We start from the raw sequence: 15,079 nt of genomic DNA, 5'->3' as shown, positions 1-15,079 counted from the left end.
CCACCAAAATCCATTATTGATTCCATTGACATTGATCTGCCATTGGGGGTATTGTTTGTGATCGGAGTCCCTCCTTTGATTTCGTGCAAATCATTTTCAAAACACGTCCCTAAAGCTATTTGAAATGTACTTTCGGCTTCAAACTATCGATGGTTTGTTAAACAAAGTCGTTTCAATATTTTTTCTTGTTAATTGGAAATTGATTTTATTTTTTGTGCAAATTTGCATGGTGTTACCACAAAAAACCCCACCACCACCACCATCATCACGCGCGCATAGGCAATGTTTAATTATTTAAGGTTTTCGGACTTTAGATTGTTTCGGATTTATTTTGTGGCAATTATAGGCAAATAAAAACATATTTTTTTAATATCATTACCGAATATTTGAAAGTCTGGGATATGGGAGATTAGCGCCCCGTTTATGAGGCGCATAGTGCCATACAAAATTCTTTACAGTTATTACGATCTTTAGCAATTGCCTTGATTTGAGACCAGCTAAGGTACTCGTTGACATAATTGATTTCAATAGTTAAACTTCTTCGTCCACTCCCAAGAAGCCCATCTAAAGAAGTGAGCTCGTAGTCCAATGTGTCCCTTTATGATACCAAAAGCTGCACTGATCTCCATCTTACTTCCTTCCGTAATAGCCTCGTCCTCTCACGATCTGGATCACCCCATGGAATTTTCGCCGTCCTACCGACTGTTTCGCTGTTTCATAGTCTTTGTCGCCCACGCCCTTAACTCGGACTGCGTCGACCCGAAAGGCTTCGGGTTAACCAAGTTTATCGACAGCAGTTCTCTGGTCTTCACTGCAAAATCATCTGCCCTTTCATTCCTCCTTACTCCGCTATGGCCCTGAACCCAAACGATGCGGATTGTGCCATCCTCAGAGAAGGCGTTAATCTCTTTCATACACTCCAAGACTTTTAGTGGTCTTACCCTCCTGGTTGTTATTGCCCTTATGGCCTGTTCACTGTCCGTAAAGATGATCATACTCAACCATACAACAACCAATGCCATGGCAGCCGGTTGTACGTACCGGATTGACCCGATAGACTTCTTCATCGGCAAGGGCTGCCACCTCAGTGTATAACTCACTGCTACAACAACAACAACTTGTGCATACTCAACGGCCTTGCGTTAGCAGCATACCACCTCACATATTCCGTGATAGCCCGGATCTCGGCCTGTAGGATCGTGTTATGGTTAGGCAGTCGAAAACAGATCTTAATCGCTAGGTTCTCAAAGTAGACCCCCAGGCCCACACTGTCCTCTAGCTTTGATCCCTTTGATGGCGAGACTAGGGTTCCCTCAATCCGAGACTGTGACGATGGCAGCAGTGCCTCGCACTCAACCGCAATTGTCGTCTCAAGTATCCGATCGGAAACCTCTTCCTTTCCTTTCAGGTTTCCTATCGTCGCCTCGATTATACATCGCTGGTATGAGTTGCTCTCATCCTCAATCCATTCTCCCATCGCCTTAAGTCTCATAGCCGCAGTGGCTGACTCACATTTAATCTGTATGTCAATGGGTCGGATATCTAAAATAGTCTCCAGTGCCCTAGTGGGAGTGGTCCTGATCGCACCGCATATGCCAAGACAACATGTTCTCTGAAACTGTTTTATGGACCTTATGTTGCACTACTTCTCCATAGCAGTCCATCAAACTAGTGAGGCATAAGTAAGTATTGGTCTAATCACGCTCCTGTAGAGCCAGTGGACTATCCTCAAATTCCGGCCCCATTTGGAGCCTACTTCTCAGTACGCTCCTGAATGTTACACTTCCAATTCAGGTTTCTGTCTAAGATCGCATCTAAGTATTTGATCTTGTCAGATATCGACATCGTTTTATTGAGGAAATGTGGTGCGTTAAATTGGCTCACCTTTGTCTTCCTCGTGAAGAAGCAGATTTCGGTCTTTTCTGGGTTAACATTGAGACCTCTGGGTCTAGCCCTGTCTTTTGCCATTCGCAGGACCCTTTTTTATGGACCTTATGTTGTTTTATTCTCCATCGCAGTCCACCAAACTACTGAGGCATAAGAAAGTATTGGTCTAATCACGCTCCAGTGGACTATCTTCAAATTCAGGCCCCATTTGGAGCCTACGGCCCGTCCACATAGTGCTCAACATCTGTGAGACTTCTCAGTACGCTCCTGAATGTTACACTTCCAATTCAGGTTTCTGTCTAAGATCGCATCTAAGTATTTGATCTTGTCAGATATCGACATCGTTTTATTGAGGAAATGTGGTGCGTTAAATTGGCTCACCTTTGTCTTCCTCGTGAAGAAGCAGATTTTGGTCTTTTCTGGGTTAACATTGAGACCTCTGGGTCTAGCCCTGTCTTATGCCATTCGCAGGACCCTTTCGGCCCTTCTGTATAGCTGGTTCAGATTCTTACCTCTTAGAAGTATTATAACATCGTCTGTGTAGCAGAGGGGTTCAAATCCCTCCTCAGTTAGCATCCGTAATAGGTCATTCATGGTGGTCAGCCAAAGAAGTGGCGTTAAAATGCCCCCCTGTGGCGTGCCTTGGGCCACTTTCTCCCTTATATTTAAGTCATGGGACACACAATTTATCCACCTGTTCCCTAGCATATGCTTTATGCAGTCTCTAAGGAGCGGATTCACCCCATACTGGTCTGAGGATGGTATCAATGTTTCGGTCCCCCCTCAATGTCAATGCATATCGCCACTGTTTACATCTTGGCATCGAAGGATTCTTCTATTTTATGCACAACCTCGTGCAGGGTAGGCCCCATCACCCTTCCCTTGACATGGGCATGCTGTTTGTATTTGAGCAGTTCGCTGGATGTCCTACTCTTTATCATGGTATCCACAATGCGTTCCATGGTTTTAAGTAGAAAGCACGTAAGGCTTACAGGTCTGTAGGCCGTTGGTCCGCACATTGTTTAAAGCCCCCTCGATGTCAATGCATACCGCCAGGGTGTACGTTTTGACATCGAAGGATGCCTTCTATTTTATACACAACCTCGTACAGGTCAGTCTCCACCGACCTTCCCTTGACATAGGCATGCTGTTTGTATTTAAGCAGTACGCTGGATATCCTACTCTTTATCATGGTGTCCACAATGCGTTCCATGGTTTTGAGTAGAAAGGACGTAAGTAAGGTTTAAGACCTGCAAAAATATCACCCTTGCCTCCTGCCAGACTTTTGTAGTATATGAAAGTCTTAGGAACGCTGTGAAAATATTGGCCAGATGGGGCGCCAGATAGTCGGCCTTCTTCTGTTGTAACACACCGTAAATATTCCATCAGGTCCGGGTGACTTAAATAGTTTGAAGCTCCTCAAAGGTTCCTTCACCATAAATTCTGTAATAATAAACCTTCTATTCATTTTATTATTCCAAGATTCCGGTGTCTCCGTGAGTCCTGTTGTATCCTGTGGAAAATGGGTTTTCCTCAAAAGCTTCAACATGTCCTCCGTTGTCTATGCTTTCACTCCCATGTCGTATGCAAAAGTTTCAGTTTGAACGTGGGTTTCTGAGTGAAACTTTTTCATCTTGGCGGCGTCGTCAACGTTATCGAACTGTTCGCAGAAAAGGTTATAGGAGGCAGGTTTTGGCGCTCTGGTAATTTTGTTGTATTCCTTGAGCCGTGTGTAATACACATCCCAATATAATTCCGCTTTTTTACGACATGCTCTGTTACAAAGTCTGTGGACTCCTTTCGCAATGTTGCGTATCTCCCCGGTCATCCAGGGTTTTTCTTGGGCTGATTTCCCCTTCCGAAGAGGACAACTATCTTCGAAGGACCCTACTAATGTAGCCGTAATCCTGTTGAGATTTTCGTCAATGTCTTCTATGCTAAGACAATCTAAATTATCTTGCCCAAGTCTTCTTCAGAGTAGTCTCCCGAATTTTGTCCAGTTGGTTTACAACCCATTCCCGAAGCTTATCGGATTCGATGCTGGCCGTACGAGTCTAAACCTAATGTAATGTTAACCCCTTCGAAGAGATCTGTTTATGCTTCTGTAACTCTCTCTCTCTCTCGCTCTCTTTTAACAAAGCGGTTTGTGTCTCTGCTAGTTATATGCGTAGAGATGGGTTTCTACCGGATAAATAAATACCTTTTTTTTGAGTATTTATAAATTTTCAGATATTTTGGTAATGAAATCATTTTCCACAAAAATTGTTTATGATTTCGTATTCTCTATATATAAATCGGACCCTCTGATCTCATAAAATCGGAACTTAGTTATATATAGCCGATATGTAGACCGATCTTCAGACTTAAAGTTTTGAGGCAATAAATTGATTATTTTCTATCCGATTTCGATGAAATTTGGCACAGTGAGTTCTGGTAGACCTCTACCCAATTCTGTGAAGTGTGATCCAGATCGGACCACATTTGGATGTAGCTGCCCTATATACCGACCGTCCGATCTCCCGATATAGGGTATTAAGGCCATAAAATATCCATTTATTTCTCGATTTCGATGAAAATTGGCGCAGTTAGTTTTAGTAGATCCCTACCCATTGCTGTGAAATGTGGTCCAGATCGGACCATATTTGAATATAGCTGCCATATAGACCGATTTCCCGTTATACGGTATTGAGCCTATAAAAGGAGCATTTTTCATTCGATTTCGATGAAATTTCAAACAATGAGCTTTGGTACCCCTCTTCATCGTTTTGTTGAATACCGTCCAGATGGGACCATATTTGGATATAGCTGCCATACAGACCGATCTGCCCATATAGGGTATTGAGCCTATAAATGGAGCATTTTTCGTCCGTTTTTGATGTAATTTAAAACAGCGAGCTTTGGTATGCCTCTACACCTGTTTGTTGAATATTTTCCAGATCGGACCCTATTTGGATATGGCTGTCATATAGACCGATCTCCCAATATAATGTAATGAGCCAATAAATGGAGCACTTTTCATCCGATTGCGTTCCGGTAGACCTCTACACCTATTTGTTAAATGTGGTCCAGATCGGACTATATTTGGATATAGCTGCCATATACGCCGATCTTCCGATATAGAGTATTGAACTCATAACAGGAACATTTTTCATCCGATTTCGATGAAATTTGACACAATGAGTATTGGCAGATCCCTCTACCCATTCTTGTTAAATTTAGTCCAGATCGGATCATATTTGGATGTAGCTGATATATAGACCGATTTGCCGATAAAGGGTATTGAGCCCATAAAAGAAGCATTTTTCATCCGTTTTCGATGTATTTTGAAGCAGTGAGCTTTGGTACCGCTCGACACCTTTTTGTTGAACATCGTCCAGATCGGACCATATTTTGATATAGCTGTCATATAGACCGATTTCCCGATATTGAGTATTGAGCCTATAAAAAGAGCATTTTTTCTACGATTTTGATGATTTATGAGTTTTGATAGACCTCTCGGGTGGAAAATTACCAATTTATTGCCTCAAGACTTTAAGTGTGGAGATCGGTCTATATAACAAAATTCAGATTTTATGTGATCAAAAGGTCAGATTAATATCCATAGAATACGAAATCATCAAAAATTGTTCGGAAAATATTTTTATACCTAAGATATCTGCAAAATTATAAATACCCACCTTTAAGGTTTATATGGGTTTCAATGATAAGGTGCCTCCTTTTTATAGCCACAATGCGACACCTCTTTGGAGAGAAGTTTTACATGGCACAGTACCTCACAAATGTTGCCAGCATATGGAGGGGAAAGCTGAAATTTTTTTCTGATGATGTCGCCTGGATTTGAACCCAGACGTTCAGCGTCATAGGCGGACATGCTAACCTCTGCGCTACGGTGGCCCCCAGTTTTCGAGTTATTATAAACGAACTAAATTTTACATTGCCCTACCCATCTCCGAGATCTGGAGTTTTTGAAAATAAGGTAAGGGGGGAGTCCGCCCATTATAGTTTGGATTTTAGATCTAACAACCCAACCCTTTGACCCAAATTCATACTCTACTCCCAAAAATCACATTTGAGCTACATATTGCTACAGTCGGTATGTATGTGTGGTTTAGGGAAAGTTTAGATGAGACATCCCTTATTGTCATAATCCACAAGTATGTCCACTTTAAGGGGTATCTAGGGTGGGGCGGCCAATGACTATTTATTTGAGCCCCAATAGCCATTGGTTTTGGGGAAGTTTATGGGGTGAGACGACCCCCCAAACACTTGGCCTCAAAATTGGATATCAATTTCGTTTTCTACTATCAAATACCTATTATTTATTGCCATAGTACGCAAACATGATAGGTTTGAAGGGAATTTAGGGGGCGGTCCCTGAAATAATATTAGCATCGTGCTAGAGCACGATTTAGTTTGACCCTGTAATATCAAGCATATCAGCGCAACGGGTCTCGTTCAAATCCATACTAATTCATTTTTTGTTTGTTTTGATTCATTCAAAATCATATTTTAAAGCTACCACTTGAGATACCACATTTTTAAAGATCTGTAGCTCAAAGGTCCTTAGATTTGAGAACAATATATCCTCGATGTAGAACGACCGAGGATATATTATACAACAACACAGTTTGGTGTTGTTTTTATTGGGAGGAGAGGGTCGCTCCCACCGACGTTTAGACCCAAAAGACAATTTATTTCAGTCCTTTATTGTCGTCGTATACTTGTCCTGCTGAACGGCAGGTCGGCTGGACGTGTCCCCAGATTCTTGTGGGGTACCCCCCTGAACACTTTGGGCAAAATTTGTATTCAAGTTCGTACTCTGTTCTTAAATACCTTTCATTTAATACCCATATTGTCCCAATCGTTAAACATGTCCGTGCGGGGAGGTTTTGGGGGGTGGGGAGGCCCCTCAGATACTAAGGAATAAATGTTTATATCAGATTCTTACCCTACTTTTATATAGCTTTCATTTGGTACCCACATTGCCCAAAGCGGTGAAAGGGTCCTGTTGGGGGGTTTTGGGGAGTGGGGGACCCCCCTGAAGACTTTTGACGAAATTTATATTCAAGTTCGTACTCTACTCTTAAATACCTTTCATTTGATACCCATATTGTCCCAATCGTTAAACATGTCCGCCCGGGTGGGTTTTGCGATGGGGCGTCCCCCCATGTTATCTGACCCAAATTTTTTTGACCAATTTCGTGTTGTCTGGTTCGATGGACCCATCTCCGAGATCGGGAGTTTTTGAAAATTGGGGTAGGGGGGAGGGTCCGCTCCATTAAAATTGATCCAGCCGTTTTTGAGTCTATATGGAACAGACAAACAAACTATCAAACAAAGCGCATCGGTTTAATTTTTATATAATAGAAGATTTTTATTTTCTATATCTTTTAATATCAGAAAGCTTAACACGTATCATTCTATTACTATAAGCTGCTCTGCGATGACGATGTGCTGAAATTTTCTCCACCAAAATCTCCATCAAAAATACTATAAAGGAGACTGCATGTAGCATTGCCAGCGATAAAAATACAATCCTTTGCTGTCGAAAGGATATGGCTTTTGGTAGGGCTTTAGTCAAACGCTTCAATCCTGCCTCCAGCTCAAGAGGTGTGCCCAGCGTACCAGCAATATCTTTTATCCACTTTCCTATAATACCTCCAGAATGTAGGGCATTTATGACTCGATTCGTGGGCTCGATTAGGTATGACTGAGGACGTAGATAGGCACAAACTTGATTTACAACCACAATGCGGGGAACCATATCAAATTTGCCATACAAGCGGTGCGTGGCCACATAGGTAAAGAATTGCCAATTATTGGTCAATACAGCCAAGGGACGAGATTCATTCATCATAAGCTCGAAGGCATCATCATTATGGGCAAAATCATTAACGATGATTTGTTGAGAGGGGATTTTCAAGGCATCCAGCAGGTCTTGGCTATATATACTCTTAACCAGAAACATGTAGTTAAGGTCTATCAGTTGTTGCACAGTGAGCGGAGAGGATGTGGATTTTCTGTTGAAGGCCTCGTACAGTTTGCCCTGAAATGTGGCACATATAACCAAAAAGCCTAGGATCCATAACATTTGAAACAAATTTGTGCTGATTAAATTATAGCTTAAAATGCGAGAACTTCCCAGGGACAAGCCAAAAATATCCAGCCAGGTCAGATTTAGGGCTAAAGAACTTCCTAAAACGAGTCTCGCTGCTGTGGTCAACGCTAAGCCGAATAACAACATTAGCACAATGACTAGCCAGACGCTTGTTTGGAAAGGAGCCAATAGCCATTGACCCTCAAGCTGAACGTTTTTGCGTTTTCGTATAACCACCACCGTAGAGGTGATAAAATAGCTGTTGCTGGCAGCAAAATATTGAGATCGTACCGGGAAATGATAGTAGCCCATTAGAATGTCAAACTTTTTCTCGGCCATGGATTTAAAGGGCCCCGTCGAGGTGCCATTCGCATAGACATTGCCTGACCATAGCTGGCGTTGAGATTGCTGCAGTGATAGTTCAAAATTTAAGCTTGTTGCCATGGTTTGGGCTATTTTGGCCTCCAAACCCCAAAAATAATCAATTTGTTGGCCATCACTGGTCAAGTTGTAACTAAAGTAGGGTCTGGCCGAGCGCATATAAAACCCAATGGGACATTTGTGGAAATTGCGAAACTTTATGGGAAATAACGTCTCCGACTTTAATAGGCCATCTTTAAATGAATTAAAATTAGCCAATAATACTTTACGACATTGTTGCGGCTGAAATAGACCATAATGGTAGAGATTGAATTTATATTTGATGTCAAGATACGCCACCACAATATCCACAATGTTACGCTCATATGCCTCACGAATTATCCGAGTCAATTCTTCGGTGGCATTCAAGTGTTTAGGAGTTTTCAGCACCACCATATATTGACCCATTTTCTCCACAAAATTTCTATCGACAACAGGTAGAAGAGAGCTGTAAAGGGAAAATAGATATCAGTGTTAATACGTAGAACTTTAGCGAACTTCTAACAATTAGTTGCTAGAAGCCAGGGCGCTCAAAAAATGGAAGAAATTACATTGAAACAAGTTACAAGTAAAAGCGTGCTAAGTTCGGCCGCTCCGAATCTTATATACCCTCCACCATGGATCGCATTTGGTATATTTTTATAGGTTGGCTAAAAATGCCAATACTCAACAGCTGCGCAAACAGGCAAGACCTTTGTGTGCCAATGTGCTTAGGCGCGAAAAATTTCTTTACGAACAGCGTCTGCGTACTAAGGTTCTTGCTTCTACACGAGAAAGTAAGAGCTTTTGGTCGTTCGTGAAAAGTATTACGGGTAGTTCTTCATCTATTCCAACTCTTGTTAAGGACTATCAAACGTTCACTGACCCGGTTGATAAGGCTAACCTGTTGGCTGATATATAATCACTCCCCTCAATCGAAAAGTTATCTGCCATCATGCCCCAAATATTTTTTCGAACTCGTTGAGTTAAAAGGGTTCTTGAAAATCTAGACGTAAATAAATCCCCGGGCCCGGATGGCATAACAAAACTTGTTTTACGCAAGTGTTCTTCGACGTTCGCTCGTCCGTTACGCAACCTTTTTGACCTTGCCTACCGTGCGGGAGTTTTCCCGGCACGTTGGAAGGTTGCGAACGTTCAGCCAATACCCAAGAAGGGTGAGACAAACAACCATGCTTTTTATAGGCCAATTACGATATGCTCCGCTCTCTCCAAAGTCATGGAGAGCATGGTTAATCACCATCTTGTAAGGTATTTAGAGTTTAATGGCCTTCTTGGCGACCAACAGTATGGGTTCCGCAGAATGGCACTTCTGTCGGAACGTTGGAGTCGCTCAATCCACCAGTTTGGTGAGAGTAAGGTTGTGGCTCTGGATATCTCCAAGGCATTTGATAGGGTCTGGCACGGTGCACTACTATCAAAGCTAGTCGCATTTGATGTCGGTAATGGCTTCGTTCGTTTTATTTCGAGCTTTCTCAGAGATCACACTATTCGAGTCATTATAGAGGGGTTCTCATCCAATGGGCACAAATTGACCGCAAATGTACCCCAGGGCTCTGTTCTTTCTCCTTCTCTTTTTCTAATTTTCATCAACGATCTGTTGGGTCAGACATCGAATCCGATCTACTCATTTGCGGATGACAGTAATCTCTGTCATTCGTACTCATTCGACCATAGCCCAAGTCTTCGAGAGATTGAGGACAAGAGGCGGGTTATGGACTATACACTCTGCCAGGATATGCTAGCCATTTCTGAGTGGGGTCGAATGAATCGAGTAGATTTTAAGGCACAGAAGACTCAGTGCTGCTTGTTGTCACACAAACGATTCGCTGACCCATTACGATCATCTTTGTCTATCAACGGTATAGATGTTGAGCAATCAGAAGCTCTTGAAGATCTGGGCATGAAAATACATAGTGATGTCTGTTTGGCTAAACATGTATTCGAAGTGTTTAGTGTTTCAAGTGTTTAGGCTTCCTTAAACGGTGTAGGAATTACTCCACTCCGTCTGATCTTCTTAACACCTATACCACTTTCACTAGGCCAAAAATGGAGTACAACTCACATGTATGAGCTGGAGCTTCAAAATCATCCCTGAAGCTACTGGACCGTGTACAAAGGAGAGCGATGACGTTGATTGGGAACAGCAGGGTATCCTACTTGGCGCTTGGGTTGTTTGGCGCTGTTCTATCGGTACTTTCATGGTATGTGTTCGTCTGTTATTCGTCTTCTTATTCCCGATGTAAGGATGTATGTCAGGGATACTAGACATTCCAGGAACTCACACCCGTTCGTAATTGATTGGCCAGGGGACCGCACAATGCATTATAGAGAGAATTCTTATTTCGCCCAAACCGCCCACTTTGACATCCAAAGATTTAAGATAAATGTCAATAAGCACCAAATCCTTGCCAAGCGGCGTCCGAACCATCCAGGGCCCTGAAATTTCGCACATGATCTCTCACCTCTGACCATTTTGAATTTTAAGAGTACGAGCTATCCTAATGTGAGACGGATGACCTGCTCATCCAGGTTGAAGGAGATTCCAGACTTGCTCTGGCAACTCGCAGTGAGCTTGCCATGGACATTGTGCGCGAATGGAGCGATCGTGTTGGTGTTGACGTCGCGGAGGACAACACCGTGACAATGTTGCTCAAGGGCATCTTTTCGCGGAATCGTCCACCCACGTTTTGATCTGGTGGAGCTAGCATCAGGAACGTAGCGCTCGTATAATATCGGGGAGTGACTGTTTCAGAAAGAATGGGTTTCTTGGTCCATTTGGATCGGATGAAGGAAAAGATGACTGGAGTAGCCGGAAAGGTTAAACGTGTTCTGAGAACTGATTGGGGTCTTAGTCGTCACGCTGTTCGGTCACTGTTGCAACAGACTTAGGACGAGAGTAGATCCTCTCTTGTCAGAGGATGGCAATGCTGGCTTGCTTGCCCGTGTGTAGGACTGTTTCGGCAGATGCACTACAGGTACTGCTTGGCGCACCGCCGCTTGATCTACTCGTGAGTTACATGGCTGTTCTGTATAGTGTGGAAAAGGGAATTCTAATGATGCTTGAGGATTTTCTCACTGCTTCTGAGCTGGCAGATGGGGATGTCAGGCGACTTGATGATAGGTGGAAAACTAGATGAACGAACAGTGACAATGGTCGGGTGATCTACGAATATATTCGTGACGCGACGTTCATACGAGACCGCCCGAACTTTGGCTTCGGCCTAAGTCTGGGCTTTATACTGACGGGACATGGCTCCTTGAATGCATTTTTGCATCAGAGAAACTTGTCGGCGACTGATCTGTGCGACTGTAGAGGCGTGTACTGACGGAATGCCCGTACTAGGCAGACATTCGAGATTTAGGTGCGATGGGTATTAGCGAGGCGGTGTGGGATTTCAGTAGGGTCCTTGAAGACGAGACGACTGTTTCCCGGGAAGTATTTATTAGGAGACGGCCAAGACTTAGTGAAGGCATGAATACACGCAAGATATCCATAACGAGGTGTTGCTGTATTGGTGCGACCGAGTGATTTGGTGCTGCGCATGACATGGCCTAGTATCTACCGTTTGCCCATCGTTGTTTCCCGTAGCTTTTTTGTGGCCCTTTTCGGTCATCCGTGAGGGTGGCCTCGTTGATTGTTGAGTCCCATGTTGGAACGGATATGTGAGGCGTATCTCGTAAGGCTGCCGAGATACAGGAGTTTGTGTATATCGTCCTGATGTATGTTGTTTTAGCGCATACTTCCGTAGGCTGGCTTTAGGTCGGCTTAGGGCGATTTCTTTGTCCTAGGTGACCAGTTTAAAACTATTTGGGGTTCAATTGGTAGTAGTCTTTTAGGGCTACAAAGTCTGAGTGGAGACTTTAATCTGGTACCACAGGTGTCAGGAGCCCCTAGAACTTCGGTTCCAGCCTGACAATGCTGAGTCCCCAGTGGAGAGCAACGTGGAGGCTATGGTTTGTACCCAAATCGCGGATAGAGCATAAGCTCGGCCAGGAGTTGCGTTTTCAACCGAGTGCCGTGACCCATAGATCGGAAGGAGTCTTAGGTAGTGCTCCGCTCCTAACCAAGGAGGTGAACAGCGTACTATTCAAATGTTAGAGATTTAGGCGCGATGGGGATGAGCGAGGCAGTGTGGGATTTCAGTAGGGCCAAGACTTAGTGGAGGCATGAATACACTCTAGTTATCCATGACGAGGTGTTGCTGTACTGGCGGGACCGAGTGATTTGGTGCTGCGCATGACATGGCCTGGTACCTACCTAGACCATGTTGATGCTAAGGCGTTTGCCCATCGTTGTTTTCCGTCGCTTTTGTGATCGTTTTTGGTCATCCGTTTGGGTGGTCACGTTGATTGTTGAGTCCCTTGTTGGAACGGATATGTGTGGCGAAGGCTGCCGTGCCCTGTTTGTGTTTGTGTATATCGTCCTGATGTATGTTGTTTTGGTGCATACTTTCGTATGCTGGCTTTAGATCGGCTTAGGGCGATTTATTTGTCCTAGGTGATCAGTCCGGAACTGTTTGGGTTCAACTGGTAATAGTCTTTTACAGCTACGAAGACTGACCGGAGACTTTTATCTGGTGTCAGGTGTCAGGAACCCCTAGAACTTCGGTTCCAGCCTGACAATGCTGAGGCCCCTGTGGGGAGCAAAGTGTTGGCTGTGGTTTGTATTCAAAACGCGTATAGAGCATAAGCTCGACTTGAAGTTGCGCTTTCAACTGGGTACCGTAACCCATAGACCGGAAGGAGTCGTAGGTAGTGCTCCGCTCCTAACCAAGGAGGTGAACACGTTTAAATATTCACCCTTGGTGCTTGCGCCTCCCACGTTTGGGCCGTGATGGCAGCCATCTGCCTTAATCACGACATTCGTGTGAGACGGACGAGCTGACATGGCTAAATCGATACTTTGTTGGGTCTCAGATCAATATTTCGATGTGTAACAAACGGGAACTATTGGGTTGCCCAAAAAGTAATTGCGGATTTTTTAAAAGAAAGTAAATGCATTTTTAATAGAACTTAGAATGAACTTTAATCAAATATACTTTTTTTACACTTTTTTTCTAAAGCAAGCTAAAAGTAACAGCTGATAACTGACAGAAGAAAGAATGCAATTACAGAGTCACAAGCTGTGAATAAATTTGTCAACGCCGACTATATGAAAAATCCGCAATTACTTTTTGGGCATTGAGATGGTCAGCCACTTTGTATACCTCGGCACCGCCGTGAACGAAACAAATGACACCAGTTTTGAAATAAAACGAAGGATAATATTGGCCAACAGAGCAAAGCTACCTCTTGACGAAAATCACACTTTACAAGACACTAATGCTACCCCTGCTGTTGTATGTCACCGAAGTATGGATACTTGCGAAAGCAGATGAGCTAGTACTTGGAGTGTTTGACAGAAAGATTCTTCGTTAAATATAGGGACCAGTTTGTTTTAAAAGAGAATATAGGTGTCGCATGCGTCACGAACTGTATGAGCTGTACGACAACGAAGGCATAGTTAAACGCTTCAGAACACAACGGTTGCGTTGGTTAGGCCATGTTGTCAGCATGAATGAATAAGCCCCAGCGAAGAAGTCCTTTGAAGGCGACCATTATATAACACGCAAAAGGGGAAGACCAAAACTCCAAGGGAGTTATCAAATGGAAAGACATATCTCGAAACTGGGTATCAGAGTTTGGAGAAGAAGCGCTGAATATTGAGACGCTCGGGAATCTTTTTTAAGTTCGGCTAGAGGAATAAATGTTTTGTAATGGCCGATTGGAGGCCACCGTAGCGCAGAGGTTAGCATGTCCGCCTATGACGCTGAACGCCTGGGTTCGAATCCTGGCGAGACCATCTGAAAAAAATTTTCAGCGGTGGTTTTCCCCTCCTAATGCTGGCAACATTTGTGAGGTACTATGCCATGCAAAACTTCTCTCCAAAAAGGTGTCGCACTGCCAAAAAGGTGTCGCCATTCGGACTCGGCTATAAAAAGGAGGCCTCTTATCATTGAGCTTAAACTTGAATCGGACTGCGCTCATTGATATGTGAGAAGTTGGCCCCTGTTCCTTAGTGGAATGTTCATGGGCAAACTTTGCAATTTGCAATGGCCGATTAAAGTAAAGTAAAGTAAGAAACCAGGGTGCATTTAACAACTCCCTCATTGTCGGGTGCCATGAACTATTTTCCCATCGTCCTATTACGTCGCCAAAACGCATGAAATTCGGATTAGATTGAGAATGTTCTTGGTTAACATTCTTGCTATAGTCGCTGTGCAAAAATTTTTTGAAAAAGGGCACGTTAAAATTTTTTTTTAATTTTTTGTAACGTGCCCTGCAAAGACTTATACTTTTCTCAAAACTTACCGAAAGGCCTTGTACGAATCCACATACCATAGATTATAATTGAACATGCGATGTTTTCTTTCAACTCCATCACTAAACACTTCAACTTTCATAGTTGTCTTGCCACGTAGTGCTTTTGCCAGATATTCTTTTATGACAAACCTCCATGCCCTGGAATACTCCAAACGTATGGCCACACTGAGCATGGAAGTTTTAGTCTCAAAATATTCCACCATAGCCTGTTCAAAGCTCTGTAATGGTGTATAAGCACTTAATTTCCATATTGCAGGTGTAAAATTAAACCCCACACTGTGAGCCATCCTCAGGAGAAGGAAAATGCCAGCG

The 15,079-nt window shown here is 43.4% G+C and overlaps 1 protein-coding gene across 1 annotated transcript; it reads right to left on the bottom strand.

Moving 5' to 3' along the window:
- Positions 1–7,261: 7,261 nt before the first annotated feature.
- LOC106085976 (uncharacterized) lies at positions 7,262–15,054 on the bottom strand. The gene is made up of 2 exons (XM_013250469.2): positions 14,756–15,054; positions 7,262–8,852 (listed from the first exon to the last, which is right to left on the bottom strand). Exons 1-2 carry the CDS (start codon positions 15,052–15,054, stop codon positions 7,262–7,264), a joined length of 1,890 nt encoding a protein of 629 aa, XP_013105923.2.
- Between the last annotated feature and the right edge of the window lie 25 nt (positions 15,055–15,079).

This window comes from Stomoxys calcitrans, chromosome 1, assembly GCF_963082655.1.
Source record: "Stomoxys calcitrans chromosome 1, idStoCalc2.1, whole genome shotgun sequence".
NCBI lineage: Eukaryota > Metazoa > Arthropoda > Insecta > Diptera > Muscidae > Stomoxys > Stomoxys calcitrans.
The sequence above is the reverse complement of the archived record's forward strand: the minus strand, read 5'-3'. Positions and strand labels throughout refer to the sequence as shown.

Coding starts and splice junctions, on each gene's coding strand:
- LOC106085976 (XM_013250469.2), bottom strand. CDS start 15,054: ATGGCTCACAGTGTGGGGTTTAATTTTACACCTGCAATATGGAAATTA. Junction 8,853..14,755: donor GATTCGTACAAGGCCTTTCG/GTAAGTTTTGAG, acceptor TTCCCTTTACAG/CTCTCTTCTACCTGTTGTCG.